This window comes from Nomascus leucogenys, chromosome 12 (assembly GCF_006542625.1).
Source record: "Nomascus leucogenys isolate Asia chromosome 12, Asia_NLE_v1, whole genome shotgun sequence".
Lineage (NCBI taxonomy): Eukaryota > Metazoa > Chordata > Mammalia > Primates > Hylobatidae > Nomascus > Nomascus leucogenys.
In genome coordinates, this window is record NC_044392.1 from 53,707,408 (window position 1) to 53,726,612 (window position 19,205).

Here is a 19,205-nt window from a genome sequence, read left to right on the forward strand (position 1 = left end):
ATTGTTATCTTTATGGATATAATTCCATATTATTTTTGAAAATTCAACTTTTTTTTTTTTTGAGATAGGGTTTCACTCTGTTGCCCAGACTGGAGTGCAGTGGCCCATTGCAGCCTCGACCTGGTGGGCTTAAGTGATCCTCCCACCTCAGCCTTCTGAGTAGCTGGGACTACAGGCATGAGTCACCAGTTGTAAGAAATAATACAGAAAGATCCCATGTAACCTTTACCCAGTTTCCTCTCGTGGTCACATCTTGCAATGTGGTACATTATCACATTGTGTACACTTGCAACGATGGTACACTATCACAACGGGATATTGACATTGGTACAGTCAAGATCCAGAACATTTTCCATCTCCACAAGGATCCCTCAACTTGCACTTTGATAGCTACACTCACCTCCCTTCTACCTCACCAATTCCTTAACCCCTGGCAACTACTAATCTGTTCTCCATTTCTATAATTTTGTCATTTTGAAAATGATATGTGAGTAAAATCATACAATATGTAGCCTTTGGAGACTGGCTTTTTTTCGCTCAGCGTAATTCTCTGGAGATTCATCCAGGTCGTTGCATGTATCAGTAGTTTCTTTTTATTGCTGAGTAGTACTCCAACAGCACAGTATACCACAGTGTGTTTCACCACTCACCCACTGAAGGATATCTGAGTTGTTTATAGTTTGTGGCTATTGCCAAAAAAGAAAAGAAAGATATTGTAAACATTTGTACACAGATTTTATATGAAAATAAATCTTCATTTCTCTGTAATAAATGCCTAGGAGTGCTGTGAGTGGGTTATATGGTAGTTGCCTGTTTAGTTTTTAAAGAAATTGCCAAACTGTTTCCAGAGTAGGTGTACTATTTTACATTCCCACCAGCAATGTATGACTGAGTTTGGATTCTCTGCATCCTTGCCAGCATTTGATAGTGCCACTTTTTCATATTGACTATTCTAATGTATGTGAAATGCTATTTCACTGTGGCTTAGATATGAATTTCCCTATTGGCTAATGAAATATGTAACTCTTTGGTAAAATGTCTTTTTCTGTCTTTTGCCCATTTTAAAATAGGATCCTTTGTTGTTGTTTTTTCACTGTTGAGTTTTGACATACTCTAGTCTTTATATACTCTAGATACTAGTATTTTCTCAGATATATGTCTTGCAAAAGTTTTCAATTTTGGCTAAAATTTATCAGTTTATCAGTTTTTTCTCTTATGGATAGTTTTCTTGTTGTTTGGTGTCAAATATAAGAACTCATTGCCTACTCCCAGATCCTAAAGAGTTTTTTCCTAAAAGTTTTACAGCTTCTTATTTAAGTCCATGATCTACTTTGAGTTAATTTTTGTTGCACAAATTTTGATATGTTGTATTTTCATTTTTATTTAGTTCAGTGTATTTATTTCCCTGGAGACTTCCTCTTTTGATGGACTGTTTAGAAAGAAGTGTGTTGTCTAGTTTCCAAGTGTTGGGAGATTTGCCTCTAATGTTTCTGTTCATGAATTCTAATTTTATTACATTGTGGTCAGAGAACATACTCTGTACAATTTCAGTTCTTTTAAATGTGTTGGGGTTTTCTGGCCCTGCTTTAGTTTGGATATGGATTATCTGTCCCCACCAAATATCATGTTGAAATTTGATCCCCAGTGTTGGAGGTGGGGCCTAATGAAAGGTGTTGAGGTCATGGGGGCAAATCCTTCCTGAACAGATTAATGCTCTCCCTGAGCGGGGAGCAGAGAGAGTGACTGACTTCTTACTTACTAGCTTCCAGAAAGCTGGTTGTTAAAAAGAGCCTGGCATCCCCCACCCCTTTCTTCCTCTCTCACCATGTGATCTCTGTACATGCCACCCCCACTTCCCCTTCCGCCATTAGTGGAAACAGTCTGAAGCCCTCACCTGAAGCAGATGTTGGTGCCATGCTTCTTGTACAATCTGTAGAACCATGAGCCAAATAAACCTCTTTTTATTTATAAATTATCCAACCTTGAGTATTCCATAGCAACACTAAATGGACTAAGACAGGCCCTGAATATGTTGTATGGTCCATGGCACTTGAAAAGAATGTGTATTGTCCTGTCCTTGGGTATCAGCAGAGCTGCATTCCTTTCTGGAGGCTCTAGGGGAGACTATATTTCCCAGCATCCAGAGGCTGCCCACATCACTTGACTCCTGGCCCCTTTCCTCCAACTTCAAAGCCAGAAACATTGCATCTCTTTGATCCTTCTGTAGCCAGCTTCCTCTCTAACCACAGCTGTTAGTTTCTCCGAATGATGCATGTGATTAGATTGTATGTCCATTGCGTTATCCAGGCCCACCTGGATAATTCAGGGTACTCTTCCATCTCAAGCCCCTTAACATTAATTATATGTTCAGAATGCCTTTTGCCATATAAGGTAACATACTCACTGATGCCAGGATCAGGGCTTGGACATCTTTGTGAGGGCCACTACTTTGTCTACCACTTCTTCCTTTTACTTTTCACTTACTTAATTATTTTTGGGTTGAATTTCTTGTAGACAATTTATAATTGGGTTATGTTTAAAATCCACTCTGGAAGTCTTTTTTTTGAGATGGAGTTTCGCTCTTGTTGTCCAGGCTGGAGTGCAATGGCGTGATCTCAGCTCACCGCAACCTCCTGCCTCCCAGGTTCAAGTGATTCTCCCGCCTCAGCTTCCTGAGTAGCTGGGATTACAGGCAAGAGCCACCATACCTGGCTAATTCTGTATTTTTAGTAGAGACGGGGTTTCTCCACGTTGGTCAGGCTGGTCTTGAACTCCCTACCTCAGGAGATCCTCCCGCCTCAGTCTTCCAAAGTGCTGGGATTACAGGTGTGAGCCACTGTGCCTGGCCAAGTCTTTGTCTTTTAATTAGTGTACTTACACCATTTATATTTCAAGTAATTATCACTATGTTTGAGCTTAACTCTGCCATCTTATTTTTATTGTTTTTGGTTTATCTCTGTTTCTTTTTCTTGCCTTCCTGTGAATTATTTGAACATTTTTTAGAATTTTATTTTTGTTTATTTACAGTGTTTTTTAGTTTATCTCTTTGTATAGCTTTTTAGTGGTCGTTACGGGTATTGTATGTAAATGTACGTGTGTGTGTATAAAATCACAGACTACTGATATTGTCATTTTACCTATTTGAGTAAAGTATGGAGACATTACTTCCCTTTATATAAACATTACTTCCCTATATATCTATCTTCCCTTTATATTTATAGCTTTACTTTCTGTTTATAATTGTCTTAAATATTTCCTTAATATACCTTTAGAACCACATCAGACACTGTTATAATCTTTGCTTCAACAGTCAAACGTAATTTAAAAACTCAAGAAAAGGAAAACCTATTGTATTTACAGATATTTTTGAATGCTGCATTCTCACCTTGATGTTCCAAGGTTCCATCTTTTATCGTTTCCTTCTTTTCCAAGGGCTTCCTTTAGCCATTCTTTGAGGGTAGGTTTGTTGATGATAAATTCTCTTTGTTTTCCTTCATCTGAGAATTTCCTCTTCATTCCTGAATACTATTTTTCTTGATTACAGGAGACTGGATTGACAGTTCTTTTCTTTCGATATTTGAAACATATTGTGGCATTTCTTTCTGGCCTTTAAGATTTCTGACAAGAAATCTGCTTGCATTTGAATAGTTTTTCCTCTTTAAGTAAGGTGGTGTTTGGTTTTTTTTTTTTTTGGCTGCATGTAAGATATTTTCTTTGTCTTTTGTTTTCAGCATTTTAATAATTACATATCTTGGTGTGTGTGTTTTTTTTTTTTGAGATAGAGTCTCTCTCTGTCACCAGGCTGGAGTGCAGTGGTGCTATCTCGGCTCACTGCAACCTCCGCCTCCTGGGTTCAAGCAATTTTCCTGCCTCAGCCTCCCGAGTAGCTGGGACTACAGGCACCCGCCACCACACCCAGCTAATTTTTGTATTTTTAGTAGAGACAGAGTTTCACCATGCTGGCCAGGATGGTCTCAATCTCTTGACCTCGTGATCTGCCTGCCTCGGCCTCCCAAAGTGCTGGGATTACAGGCGTGAGTCACCACGCCTGGCAATGTTTTGTTATGTTTGCGGTTTACTCAGTTTCTTGAAACTGTAGCTCTTTAGCCAGATTTGGGAAGTTTTCAGCTATTATTTATTCAAGTACTTTTTCAGCCCTATCCTCCTTCACCTGTTTTTATTGGACAACATTGAACAGATGTTAGATCTTTTGTGGTAGTCCTGAAGGTCCCTGAGGTGCACTTGTTTTCAGTCTGCTTTCTCTCTTCTGATTGTAATCTCTCTATAACTTTTATTCTGTAGAGTTCACTGATTGTTTCCTCACTTCCTTCCATTCTGCTGTTGATCCCATCAACAGCATCAGTAGTAGCCTTTTATTTTGGTTATCGTATTTTTCAGTTTTTAAAATTTCCCTTTGGTCTTTCTTTATATCTTTTATTTCTTTGCTGAGATTTCTGTTTCTTACCTGAGGTTTTCTGTTTTTTTTCAATTGTTCAAGTGCATTCATAACTACTTGTTGAAGCATTTTATCATTATTGCCTTAAGGTCTTTGTCAGATAATTCTACCGTCTGTGTCATCTGCGTGTTGGCACCTATTGATTATCTTTTTTAGTCCAGTTTGAAATCTTCCCAGTTCTTAATGAATGATTTTTATAATAATTGGAGCCAGGCATGTTTTTTAAATCATGTTTACACCTCCTGTTTGACTGTCTTTGTCTGATGCTGCTCTGGCAGGGGAAGAGGGTCTGCTGCCTTGTTAGTGCCAGGTGGGGATAGAAGTCCAGGCTCCCCCTTCAGCCTCTGTCCACATATGGGGATTGGGAAGGGGCTCCTCCATCCTGCTGGGTGAGGGTGGGAGTTGTGGCTCCCTCCTGAGTCTCTACTGATCCTGCAGGGGAAGGCTAAGGGGTAGGGCCTCGTTACTGGTTGGTGGGGATAAAAATCCCAGCTCCTACTTGGCCTTCTTTTATACCATCCTGGCTGGGGTGCTGGGGCACTCGTTGTAGCTGTACGTAGAAGTCTATGCTTTCCACGTAGCCTTTGCTGGTGGGAACACACAGGTTTATTCCTGTGGTGTTTACTAGAATAGAGCAGTTATTATCTAAAAGTTTCCTGTCTTGCTAGGCTGCCATTTTCTAGCAGGAGCAGGCTCGTGAGGGGTGGGGGTGGTATGGTTTGGCTGTGTCCCCAACCGCATCTCACCTTGAATTGTAATAATCTCCACGTGTCAAGGGTGGTGCCAGGTGGAGATAATTGAATCATGGGGTCAGTTCCCCCATCTTATTCTCGTGGTAGTAAATAAATCTCACAAGAACTGATGGTTTTATAAATGGGAGTTCCCTGCACAAGCTGTCTTGCCCGCTGCCATCTAAGATGTGACTTTGCCCCTCATTTGCCTTCCACCATGATTGTGAGGCCTCTCCATCCATGTGGAACTGTGAGTCAATTAAACCTCTTTCCTTTATAAATTACCCAATCTCAGGTATTATTAGCAGCATGAGAAGAGACTAATATTGGGAGGTGTTCTCATTTGTTTTGGTTTTGGTTTACATCAGTTGGTGTTTCCAGTTTGCTGATTTCTTGACCTGTCATACTGGGATATATAAAGCAAAAATAAATTCCAGGGAACTTACTACCCTGCCTTCCTCAGGTCCCAAGGTCCCTAGCCAGTCTGCTTCTTCACTACACCTTTCAGAGTTTTATGCTTGCTTTCTGTAGCATGTCTAGGGTTTTTATTTGTACTTAGCAAGAGGAATAAGGGAAAGTAAGTATACTCCCATCAGAAATAGAAATCTCTGAATTTTCTGATTATAAAACAGGGATAATATACCTACTCCATAGAATCATTATAAGCATTAAATGAGATACTGTAATTTATTTATTTATTTATTTTTATTATTATTGTTTTTTTGAGACAGTCTCGCTCTGTTGCCAAGGCTGTAGTGCAGTGGCACGATCTCGGCTCCACTACAACCTCTGCCTCTCGAGTTCAAGCAATTCCCCCTGCCTCAGCCTCCCAAGTAGCTAGGATTACAGGTGCCCGCCACCACACTCAACTAATTTTTGTATTATTTATTAGAGACAGGGTTTTACCATGTTGGCCAGGCTGGTCTTGATCTCCTGACGCCAGGTGATCTGCCTGCCTCAGCCTCCCAAAGTGCTGGGATTAACAGGCGTGAGCCTCTGCACCTGACCTGAGATACTGTAATTTATGTAAAGTGTTGACTACTACTCTGGTATTTGTAAGTGCCTAAGAAAAATTATTTTTTAAATTTTGTACAATTATTATGTATTTTGAAGATTTTTTTAAAGGTATAAGTTAAACCAGAAAGTTATGTTTTTGTTAATAGTTCTTATATAAAGTATGTTTAAGGTCTTTCACCTTCCCAAGATATGGCTATTCTTTGAAATTGGATTTTTTTCACCAAGGGAAAGAGAAAAGAGAGTCAGTAAGTTCCATATTAATTTCACACGTTTTCTGCCATCCCTGTACACAGTTAAACACCCTTTGTGAAACATCATTTCCATTCTTAAAAACAGCGCTTCTGTGTTGAAGCATTATTCAGTGTAGTCCTAAGTTTTTTCCTTTAGCATTGATGGCATATTTAAATGGGTGCAATTAAACAAGCAGACACATGTACAATCCATGTGTTGTTGCTCTTTGTTAAGTTGCATCAGTAATGCCTCATTTCCTAGAATGGACACTGTTGTGAGTCTCAGGCAGTATAGAGGCCAGATCCCAAGTTGACTTACTCGTCTATCAAGTGAATCAGGTAACAATGACAGGCTACTTTGGGGCTTTGAATACAAAGGTGAGTAAGTCTGCTCAAAAAGTAATTTGGAAGTCAGCAAATGTTTAGATATCCATAACTCCTCAGCAAAAGATATGGCCAGTGAGGTTTAGGGCTATGTGAATTTAGACCGTGTTCCTCATTCAAACTCTTAGAACATTGCCTCTGCATGTGCTGAAATGTCTGCTCTTTGGATTTGCTGTATTTTTTGTTTCTAGGGATTCACCTACGCTCTTATCAGCTGGAGGGAGTAAACTGGCTCGCCCACCGCTTCCATTGTCAGAATGGCTGTATCCTGGGAGATGAGATGGGCCTGGGGAAGACCTGCCAGGTGTGTTACTATGCCACGAGTACTGCTCACTGCCACTGCAATGCCTCCTTATAACTCATTCTGGAGCTGAGAGCTCTGGAGCTGAAACAAAGCTCAGTTTCACAAATGTCCCTGGGATCCAGGCTAACTGGCTCTTGCACCGGGAAAGGGCCTTCCCTGTAGTCTTCTCTGCCTCAGTCATTGCATTTGCCCTACTGACTTTATTCAGGGCCAGCAAATGCTACTTTTCCTTTCCTCGGATGTTCACATAGCTCTGCTTTAAGCTCTCTAAAAAGATATCACCTCCAAATTTGTTTTGCTAAAATTTTGTTTAGACTTTTTGCATCTATGTTCTTGAAAGACATTGGTCTGTAATTTTCTTGTAGTGTCATTATCTAATTTTAGTATTGGGGTAAAGCTGGCCTTGTAGAATGAGTTGAGAAGTATGCCCTTCTCTTCCATTTTCTGGAAGAGTTTATATAGAATTGCTGTTAATTTCTTCCTTAAATTCTTGCTAGAATTCACTAGTGACTCCACACTTGTTTTGTAGACACATCTGGTTTATAGTAATAAAAGATAAACTTTCTCTAAATTGCATCCACAGGGAAAGCTAGACTGAATGGTTTTAATTCATTAAGTCACTTATTAAAGAATGGTTCCTGGCACAGTTTGGGCTGAGAAGCCATAGATAATTTAAAAAGAAAATTATTTCTGTTATAAAAACTAACTACCGCCCTGTAATCAAGCACTCTAACCATAACCATGAGTTGCAGTGTGTGTTTTGCATGATTGAGCTTTTGTTTTGTTTTTGAGACAGAGTCTTGCTGTGTCACGCAGGCTGGAATGCAGTGGCATGATCTTGGCTCACTGCGACCTCTGCCTCCCAGGCTCAAGGAATCCTCAGTCTCCTGAGTAGCTGGGACTACAGGCGCATGCCACCATGCACAGCTGATTTTTAAATTTTTTGTAGAGATGAGGTCCCACTATGTTGCCTAGGCTGGCCTTGAACTTATGGGCTCAAGTGATCCTCCTGCCTTGGCCTCCCAAAGTGCTGGGATTACAGGCGTGAGCCACTGCACTCAGCCCATGGTTGAAATTATAGTGTGTATATAGTTTATATTTTGTTAATCTAACAGTGTCACTGTAATTTTTTACTTTGTTATATTCTTCACAGTCATTATCAACATTGCATAATATTCCATCAATGGAATTTATAATTTACTTAAATGTTCTACAGATGAGAAATGGTGATTCCTCCCCTTTTTGTGCTGTTTAATCTCTTGATAGGAACATCTTTATGCTTGTAGCTTTCTCAGGATTTTGAATTATATCCTTAGGACAGATTTTTCTCAGAAATAGCTCAGCATTTGAAGATGGAGTCTCTTGACACATTTTTGTTTTAAAATAGGTTATTTTCTCTGTATATTACAGCAACATTCAAGTCATAAGTGTGTACTAGAATCTTCTGAAGTATGCCCATTTGCCTTTACCAATATTTCCATTTTATACCCTTCCTTAAGCTTAGGATCGTGTATTGTCTGTTTTCCCCGTTAGAACGTGTCCTCCAGGAGGGCTGGGCGTTTTGTCTGTTCTGTTCACTGTTGTGTAACTGGAGCATAGGACAGTGCCTAGCAAATAGAAGACACCCTGTAAATACATATGGAAGAAAGGAAGACAGTAGGGGAAGGTGGGAGGAAGTGAGGGAGGAAGGAAAGCATCCTCCCTGGGGAAAGCCTGGCAGGCAGCAGAGGGCCACCATGCGATTGGCCATTTTTACAGTCATATCTTGGCACTTCTTGCTTAATGTTTTCAGAGTATTGCAGATCTTGGCCATCAGGTGGATTTTCATTGATTTCTATTGTCTTTCCTGACTTTTTCTTTACAGTAGAGGTTCAATTACCTAAACATTGAGCTTCATTGCTTATTAACTACTGAAGTAATTGAGTTCCATAAATTTCCGTGGCAAGTATATTGTGGCTTACATGATTTCACTCTACGAATGGATTACTCCCCTAATGTGAGGAAGATTGTACAATATTTCTTTGTAAAACAAGTCTTATACAAGAGTGTGTGTTCCCTACAGAGTTGTGGGAACTTCATGGTTGTTTCTCATGGGGAAATGTGATCAAAACTGCCTTTCTTTTTCTGTGTTCCAGACTATTGCTTTCTTCATTTATTTGGCAGGAAGATTAAATGATGAAGGGCCATTTCTGATTCTTTGTCCCTTGTCTGTTTTGAGCAACTGGAAAGAAGAAATGCAGAGGTACAGAGTAGATGTAGCTGAAATTTTATTGTTTATCTTGATTAAGATGTTTTTTTCTGGACGATGTATAAAATATGATAAAACAACCTATTGTCGTAATTAGTAAGTTTATTCCAGAAAACTTTGAACTGATAGAGTGTAGGTAGACACTGAGGATATAATAGGGGAAGAGTAATATTATTACTATATGGCAATTTAAAGGTCAGCAATCATTTATAGTAAGTATTGATGAACTTAGTAGAAGCCATTGTTTTTTGTTTGTTTGTTTTGAGACAGAGTTTTGCTCCTGTTGCCCAGGCTGGAGTGCAATGGCACGATCTTGGCTCACCGCAACCTCCGCCTCCCGGGTTCAAGTGATTCTCCTGCCTCAGCCTCCCAAGTAGCTGAGATTACAGGCCTGTGCCACCACGCCTGGCTAATTTTATATTTTTAATAGAGACTGGGTTTCTCCATGTTGGTCAGGCTGGTCTCGAACTCCCAACCTCATGTGATCTGCCTGCCTCAGCCTCCCAAAGTGCTGGGATTACAGGTGTGAGCCACCGTGCCCGGCCTATTTTTCATAGTGACGTAGGAAGTAACTCATGTGGAAGAGATCGTTTTATTTTTAGAGTCAGCACAAGACCTTTTTAGATCTGATCCCTCTACCTGTTCACATAGGAACTCGCTCTGAGGTTCAACCATTACTTTAGATAAGATTCAGAGCCCTAAGACTCTAGTTGTAGGACCTCATGAGGTCTGCACATTGCTTCCTCCCATGAAATGTAATTTTCCGGATATGCACATCCTGTCACATGGATCTAGTATTTATGTTTATCTACTTCTTTTCTTGGATTCAGATTTGCTCCAGGTCTTTCCTGTGTAACATATGCAGGCGACAAGGAGGAAAGAGCCTGCCTTCAGCAAGACCTGAAACAGGAGTCCCGTTTTCATGTGCTACTGACTACCTATGAGGTATTCGTTCGTTTCTCTATAGCAAGAACTCCTAACCTGTGACCTTAGAAGTTGTAGAGTCTGCTGAAATTATATTTAAGTTTTGTTGAGAGCACACACTTTTCTGGGCAGGGAGTCTGCCTTCATCAGATTCTCAAAAGAGGGCTGCGACCAAAAGAAGTGAAGGATCATTGTGCTTCAAATTAGTTCGATCTTTTCCTTTCTTGGTGGATCAAGGGGGAAGGCTTCTCAAGGAAGTGGCACTTGAGCTGCCTCTTGGTTGATGAACAGAAGTCAGGCAGGCAGGCAGGGGAAAGGGTTTTGTGGACTGAACAATCATGTCTGTTACTGGAGGACAGGAATGGGAGACAGCTCTGGCCTTATTTTAAATCCTTGTATTTCAGTCTAAGACAGTGTGTGCCACTGACCTTCCACTTAATCAGGCTTTTCTCTTTGTTTTTAAGATGGCGCTACTTAGAAATTATTCTCAGAACTTTTTTTACTTAGTGAACAAATGAGACTTAGATAAATCCTGTAGTTTAAGAGAGTTCACAGAAAACTAGCTTATCAATATCAGAGTTTATCAATGCCAGCCTTTATAATATGTCTTCCTAATTTTTCAGATTTGCTTGAAAGATGCATCATTTCTAAAATCGTGAGTAGGTTGTACTATTTAAGAACTTGGGTTGAATGTATCGTGAATGTCATGTCTTTCCTTCACGTTTTAGTACTTTGCCTCTCCTGGCATGTCTGGTATGTCTTCTATGAGTTCTGTCTATGGGTAGGCGGCATGGTGGGAGTCCTGTGTTACAGTCCTCTAGTCATTAGCTGTGTGTCCTTGGGTTAGTTATTTAATTTCCATGAACTTCAGCTTCTTCATCTGTAAAATGGGGATAATTGTTTCTTACCTCAAATAGCTGTTATGAAAATTAAATGAGATTAAATATATTTTGTGTGGTTAATAGATATTAGGCTCTTTACATGCAACTTGCATAGACCCCTTTCAGTACTACCATTTGGAGAGTTTGCTGTAATATAGAAGGAGAACCATTTGAGCTGTTTGCTGGAAATAACCTAAAGTAGCAATCAGTGCCATGGAATTAACTTTTTAGAAAGGGAGTTTTAAGTGTACCTCTAATTAGTTAACCTCATATTGGCCCATGAAATCGGAAACTCAGATTTAACTCTCAATACTACCTAATAATGGGAATGATAGGATCATGTCAAGATAACAGTTACAATGCAAATTAAACAAGGGCTAGAGTTTAGGTAAGAAAGATATGTTGACAGGGTTTCATTCTCTATAACCTCGGTAGTTATTACATGGTTAGGTGGATATTCTGTATTTTAATATTCAAAAATTTTTGTTTTCGAAGTATTTTATCAATATTTTAAATGTTATTTCTCATCCAGGTTCCTGTGAATTGGATTTCTATTTTCATGTTATTTTGAAATACTAGAGGCTAGGTCATAGATTTCATGACTTCTATCCAGTATTTCATTTAAGTGAGCACATTATCTTATTTTTCTTAAGATACACATTCCCTCTCTTTTTATTAATATTTAAGTTAAATATTTGTTGAAAGTCACTCACTGGAAAGACATTGTTCTGAGAGTCACTGGCAGTATCAGGAAAGTAAATCATAGAGCTACCCTAAGAAGACATAAACTCTAGTGGAGGGATAAGTGTACAGATAACCATAATACATAGCAATATATGGGAAGTCTCAAAAGACAATAAAATTGGGACATAAATGTTGTTGGGTACTTTACATAAATTATCCCATTTAATCTTCATGAAAACCCTATGAGGCAGCTATTACCCATTTTACGGGTGAGGAAAGTAAGAGATTTGGTAACCCATCCAAGGTTACATTGCTGATGATAAATAGCAAAGCAGACATTTAAACCCAGCATTTGGTGCTGTGGAGCCTCTTTTTAAGAGAACTTCTCAAAATAGCTAGTTGTACTGGAGTTTTACATTATTCAGCAGAAATAGAATCTTTCTATTTCAGATCATCTGTTTTCAATGCATTTTCAGGTAGATTTAAGAACCTAAGTAACAGAGGGACATTTATAATGCTGTCTTGTAGTATGAATCCCAACAACATAGATACATTCTTTCAATATATTTGGAAGGTTATATTGCTTATTACTGTATTGTACATTCTGAGAATAGCAGGGAAGTGTAATATCATCTCTGCCCTAAAGAGATTTATTATGGAGAGTTAAGGCTGTGCATGTTACAAATATGAACAATTTGAAATGTTTTGGACAATAGACTTGTAAAACTCTTTGGATCAAGAAGATTAGAAGTTACCTCATCTGACTTTCCATTCAGTGCTGGATTTCCCCCATCTTTTCCTCTTCAGGGAACATCATTTAGAGTATCCTTTGATGAGTGATTTGACCCACTTCCTTTCATGAGCCAAAATCCACCTCTCTGTAGCCTGTTTCACTGAACAAGCATTTTTTGGACACCTAAGTGTCTAGTTCTTCACAAGGGAATAGGACATAATCTGTTTTGAAAGCTAATTCAAACAGAGCCAGGCACCATCCTAGAGAAACTTCCATACCTTATCTCATGACCACTGTGCAACTTCATCTGGACCCTTGTTTCTTGTCGTCCTTAAATGCATCCTCTGCTCATGCCACCCAACCTTCTCCTTTGACTTCCTGCACTCTCTTTGGACCCTCAGTCCCCCTCTACTCGCTCCTCTCAGTAGGTGAATGGTAGTGTAGTAGGCACCTCTGTTCCTCCGCCTGTCCTCTGGAGTTTCTCTGTAGCCTCAGGAAGAGGGCCTCCTCCTTGTAAGGTGAACCTCTGCTCAAGATCTTTCTCTAATTTTGGAGGAATTTTCCTTTCCATACCTACTATTTTTCCAGTGTTCTGTTTTATCTGTATATAAATTTAGTTTTTTAAATATGAAAATAATGTAATGGGATTCCAGAATGTTTATAATCAAAATAAAAAGTTGAACATCTTATAATTTTCACTTTATTATCTTTTGCATGGCTTTCACATTTGTAAAAGAGGATACATGATATTTATATCTTTTTTATTATTCTATAGGCCTTTTAAATTGCAACACAATCATATTTATTATTTAAAATGCCATGTAATATTTTACTACCTATTATTGGACATTTAGGTTATTTTCCACTTTTTGCTGTTTTAAATAATACAACTTGAAACATTCCCAAGTATATCTTTTTCTGTATTTTGAATTTTTCTTAAATAGCTTCTCAGTAGTATTTGTCAAAGTATTTGCTTTTATGACTGAAACTTCTTGAGAAATTGCTGATGTGACACAGTATGCTGCAAAATGTGCTCTGGCAACAGCCACTAATGACTTCCATGTCAACAAATTCAGTGGATATATCTTCCTGGACATCTCTGTGAGATTTGACTCTGCTCACCACTTACCCATTTTAAAGTCACACTTCTTAAGTTCCTACAACACCACTGTCTCTTGATTTTTTTCTTCTGTGTTTGAACATCAGCTCTGTCTTTATGACCTTCACCAAGTCACCTAACCTTTCTGAGCTTTAGTGTCTTTATTAGTAAAATGAGCACAATTGTCTGCTTGCTATACTCTTTTAGACTAAATAACACATAAAGCCCTGAGGTCAGTGTCTGGCACAAAGTAGGAGATCATAAATGTTTCCTTTTCCTTTCTGTCTCTGGCTTCTTCCTTTCTGCATAGGTCTTTCCCATTTTGTTAAAAAAAAAAAATTCCTTGGTTTTACTACCTTATCCAGATATTGTATTACGCACATGTAGCCTCTCAGATAGGAAGGTAATTTGGTGGCATTTGTAATAGAAGGGGCTTACTGTTAGTCTTTTTAACAACAGTCACAGTTTTGTAGTAAGACTTTTGATTGTGAAATATGTGTTTAAATTACACAAAACTGAAAGCTTGGGTTTTCTCTCACAGATTCCCTTGGAGTGTTCTTGTTGTGGATGAAGCTCACAGGTTGAAAAACCAAAGCTCCCTGCTGCATAAGACCTTGTCAGAGGTAAACTTAGAGTGTAGCCTTAGTTTTTATATAACCCCTTCTTTTTAAATAGACATTATATTTTAGAGTAATTTTAGATTCACAACAAAATTGAACAGAAACTACAGATGTTTTCCATGCATATGTCCCCACACATGTACAGCTGTCCCCTGTCCCCACACTTGTACAGCTTCACCCATTATCAACATACCCCACCAGAGTGGCGCAGTTGTTGCAACTGATGAACCTACATTGATGCATTGCTATCACCCAAAGTCCATAGTTTACATTCGGGTTCACTCTTGGTGGTGTGCATTCTGTAGGTTGGGACAAATGTACAATACCATGATATCTACTGTTACAGTATCATACAGAGTAGTTTCACTGCCCTAAAAATCCTCTGTGCTCCACATATTCATCTTTTCTTCATAACTCTGTTTAAAAAATGCTAGTTTAGGCCTATATACAGTCAATTAAATTGAAACCTTTTTTCGAGTTCGATTTCTGCAGGGCTAAATGAACATTTTTTGGAAGACAGAAGTAGTGCTGAATATGGCCTAACTTCTTCTTTCTTTTATATTGGAGATAGGTTTACTAATATCTGGTGAATAAGAACCCTACCCCAATAGAATGCATTTTATTTCAGAAATGTTTCAACTCTCTTTTGATCATCTTCAAAGGGACAATTTCTCTTAAAAAATCTTACTATAATTCTTCTTTGCGCAATAGTAGATATATCAGACATGTTGTACCCCTCCCCCCAATTTACCTGTTGAAAAAATTTGATAGTTCACCTGGGTTCATGAAGAGACCAATTACATGCTATTGAATATTACCTCCAGTTTGTCTTGTCTTTGTCCTACTTTTGAGCATAATACACTTGCTTTTATTCCTTTCTCTGGATCTCTTGCATCATTCTGGCAAAGTAGATGAGAAATATCACTGTACCCTAGATTGGCCTTTTTTTCTGAGGGGTCAGTGTGATGTGAAATACCCTTTTTATTGACTTGGTAAAGGTTTGTTCATTGATGAGACCACATATGTTAATTTCTGTGATGATAATTGAAGTTTGGTCCTTGTCCTATAATAAACCAATTAATAAATTTAGAGTCATTTGGAGGAAAGTCTTAGATATGAATTCTATTTTTACTGGTCTAAAAGTTGCAGTTTTTAGAGTCTTAATGTAGATATGATCACTCTGTATTATTAGCCCAGTCTCAAAGGTCGCTGTCCCCTGGTGGGGCCCCCTCTATCCCTGGTGTCCTTTGCCTTCTTTGTAGGGATTTTTAACAGTATCTCCTTCTGAGAGCTTGTCTTGGTCTGTTTTTCACAGACTGGGTAATTCATATGAGCAGAAATTTATTTATCACCGTTCTAGAGGCTGGGAAGTCCAAGATCAAGGTGCCAGCATTTGGCAAGAGCCTTCTTAACTGCATCCTCACATGATAGAAGGTGGACGGGCAAGAGGGAGCAGAAGAGCAAGCTGTCCAAATGCTGCATGACACTTTTTTTTTTTATATATATAAAGGCCTTAATCTTATTCACGAGGGAAAAGTTCTTATGAACTAACCACCTCTTAAAGGCGCTACCTCTTAATACTATCACATTGACAACACCTGAATTTTGAAGGAAACACATTCAATCCATAGGAGTTGTCATATCCTGGCATCTAACGTTATGAAAGATGGCTTCATAAACTACTGTGCCAGTTTACTAATTTAAAATGGGAGGAGAGAAGCAGGCATAGTAAAAGAACCTGGATTTGGAGTGGGAAAGCTAAGTTCTGTTGCTGGCCCCAGAGCGTTTTCTTGTTATTCATAAGGAAACTAAGGCTCAGAGGGATTAAGTGAAGAAATGGTTCTGGGTCATCTAAGCATTCCTTTTTAGTGAGGCTTGAGTTGCAGATAACTGGTTGGAAAGAAAATACATTTATTTACTGGGCTGACAGATGGGGAGTGGGATACTGCCGTTTTTTTTTTTTTTTTCCCCTAATATTGCTTTCAGTTTATAAAAGTTGGACGCAACCAGCTGGGCTCAGTGGCTCACGCCTGTAATCCCAGCACTTTGGGAGGCCAAGATGTGCGGATCATGAGGTCAGGAGATCGAGACCATCCTGGCTAACGTGGTGAAACCCTGTCTCTACTAAAAAATTCAAAAAAATTAGCTGGGCGTGATGGTGGGCGCCTGTAGTCCCAGCTACTCGGGAGGCTGAGGCAGGAGAATGGCATGAACCCAGGAGATGGAGCTGGCAGTGAGCCGAGATCACGCCACTGCACTCCAACCTGGGCGACAGAGCGAGACTCTGTCTCAAAAAAAAAAAGAAGTTGGAAGCAACCTAAATGTAAAATATAGGGAATTGTTTGTACAATTTATGTGACATTCACACAGTGCATTTGCAAAATGTAAGGCTACCAAGAACAATTATGTAGAAGAATATTTAATAACATGGAAAATGTTTGCAAAGTATTTTATACACACACAAAAAAGCTTACAAAATACTATTTACAAACAGAGACGGTCTCTGAATCTTTACCCAGTTATAAATTTTGATCCCAAAATGGACCTAACTGAATCAAAATGTTAATTTGTGTCATAGGGTAAGTTACCTGTAGCGACTAGCAGCCTTGGTTTCCTTTGTGACCTCACAGCCTTCATTCACCTCTGCTCTTTACTTGGTGAACACATATTGTAAGAATGTGAATTGATTATTGGAAACATTACTTTTGACAAGTTCCCATACTTGAAATACTACAAAAACATCACCTAACAAGCAGAACAACCATGAATGGGTAGACATTGATTAGACATTTAAAAAGAAACAAATAAAAAAGGGAGATGGCAAAAAAAAATTGTTTACATCTGTTTTCATTGATTGTGTTATTCATTTATCTTTTTTTGTATTATAAAAGCAGTGTCTTCCTATGACCCCCCCTCCAAATCAAAATATAGAAAGACAAGAAGAAAAGAAAACATCCCAGTAATCCTACTCCTACATTAACACTTTAATGGTTTAATGGTGTATGTGCTGCCATAATCTTTGCTGTGTGTATACACCCAAAAAGTAATGTATATGTGCATATATATTATTTAAAAAGTCAAAATGTATATTATTTTAAATATGAAAATATTGTGTATATATACACATACGTATATGTACGTTTACATACTATGTTTTGACATTTAAAACAGGCTGGGTGCTGTGGCTCACACCTGTAATCCTAGCACTTTGGGAGGCCGAGGCAGGAAGATCACTTGAACCCAGGAGTTCAAGAGCAGCCTGGGCAACATAGTGAAACCCTGTCTCTACAAAAAAATTTAAGAAATTAGCTGAATGTGGTGGTGAGTGCCTGTAGCTCCAGCTACTGGGGAGGCTGAAGTGGGAAGATCACTTGAACTGGGAGGAGGAGGTTACAGTGAGCTGAGATCCTGCCACTGTACTCCAGCCTGGGTGATAGAGCAAGACCCTGTCTCAAAAAAAAAAAAAAAAAAAAAGATATACATACACAAGATGTCAAGATATGGCTTCCCCATTTTGACGTATTATTTAATTCTGCTAGTGGAAATTCTTGTGAATGTCAGTTTAGAGAATATCTTTTGCTTGACCTAATATCTTTTCGTCTTTTTCCTAACCTTCTACTTCATGTCTCTCTTATTCTTGGTGTTCTTCTCTGTTGTTCAAAATTTAAGGACATTTTTTTTCCATTTGAGATTCTCTGTGATCCTATGTCCAGAAACATCCAGAAATCTTGACATCTTGCATCTTGGTGTTCTTTGTTGTTGAAAATTTAAGGAAATTTTTTTTCCATTTGAGATTCTCTGTGGTCCTATGTCCAGAAACATCCAGAAATCTTGACACCTTGCATCTGATGCACCATTAAATTTCATAAAAGGACAGTCTCCTATTATAAATCTTGCTTATTGCTTGCAGTGGTGGGGCCCGATGCTGTATCGTTGGATTCTCAAACTGCATGAGCATGTGCTTTGTGTCTCAGATACCTCAGTAGACTCCCCCACACAGGCAGTAACACATAGTTTGAATCCCCATCTGAATTGAATAATAACAGCCATATTAAATCCTCATGCAATACTTCGGAGTTCACAAAGTGTTACTACATCCTTATATAACAGTGTTTTCTTCACAGGGTTATTATCCCCTTCTTATAGTTGAAACTGAAGAGGTATTATTTCCTGCATCAAACAGCTAGTTTGCAGCTTGAACCTGAGCCATCTGATTTCATGTCCCCTCGGTATTTCCATTAAATCATGCCTCTCTCTGTGTGGGTAAAGGTTGTGATGAGTAACTCAGCCTTGCATTCCAGTGTTATGGAATTTTTATTTTATTTATTTATGTATTTGAGTTCTCAGTAGTCTTCAGTCTCCTGTTGACCGGAACTCCCATCCAGAACAGCCTCCAAGAGCTCCACTCCCTCCTCACTTTTGTGGAGCCTGATCTCTTTTCCAAGGAAGAGGTGGGAGACTTTATTCAGCGCTACCAGGATATTGAGAAAGAGTCTGAGTCAGGCAAGTTCCTTTCCTACAAATCATCCCCAAAAAGCCTTGACACAGAAACCATCCTCATGCATAATGGTTATAGGTAGAAAAGAAGGAGAATTGATGACCAGAGGACACCTTCCAGGGAGACAGAGCCACTGATATTAGGGAGATGTTAGGTCACACATGTTGTTCCCAGTTGTCTGCTGTTCATGACTCTGTTAATTGTTTGCTATGTGATTCTGCAGTAGGGCTTCTTTAGTTCATTTTTGGAAGAAATAGAAAGTGCCTGCTGATTTGCAGACTTTTTTTTCCAACTTGTAATTTCTATAAAGACTTTGTTAACTTTATAAGTCACTTCCTGAGGGAGAAAAGTATGTGGGTGCTGTAGTCCCAAACTACTGTTCAGCATTCTACAGCA

At 38.9% G+C, this 19,205-nt stretch overlaps 1 protein-coding gene and 1 pseudogene across 10 annotated transcripts in view; one reads left to right on the forward strand and one right to left on the reverse strand.

The window, feature by feature from the left end:
* The window catches only part of LOC100585076, a 1,278,821-nt pseudogene that overhangs the window by 139,049 nt on the left and 1,120,567 nt on the right, over positions 1–19,205 (reverse strand). The window lies entirely within an intron of this gene.
* CHD1L (chromodomain helicase DNA binding protein 1 like) overlaps positions 1–19,205 on the forward strand; it is a 53,451-nt gene that overhangs the window by 3,330 nt on the left and 30,916 nt on the right. Inside the window, exons 2-7 of one of the 9 annotated variants that reach the window (XM_030824721.1) lie at positions 7,010–7,122; positions 9,258–9,364; positions 10,201–10,315; positions 10,918–10,949; positions 14,233–14,314; positions 18,652–18,814. In XM_030824721.1, coding sequence (XP_030680581.1) covers positions 7,010–7,122; positions 9,258–9,364; positions 10,201–10,315; positions 10,918–10,949; positions 14,233–14,314; positions 18,652–18,814 — 612 coding nt within the window. The remainder of the gene's footprint in view (positions 1–7,009; positions 7,123–9,257; positions 9,365–10,200; positions 10,316–10,917; positions 10,950–14,232; positions 14,315–18,651; positions 18,815–19,205) is intronic. The other 8 variants (XM_030824723.1, XM_030824722.1, XM_030824724.1 and 5 more) reach the window with 8 other exon arrangements.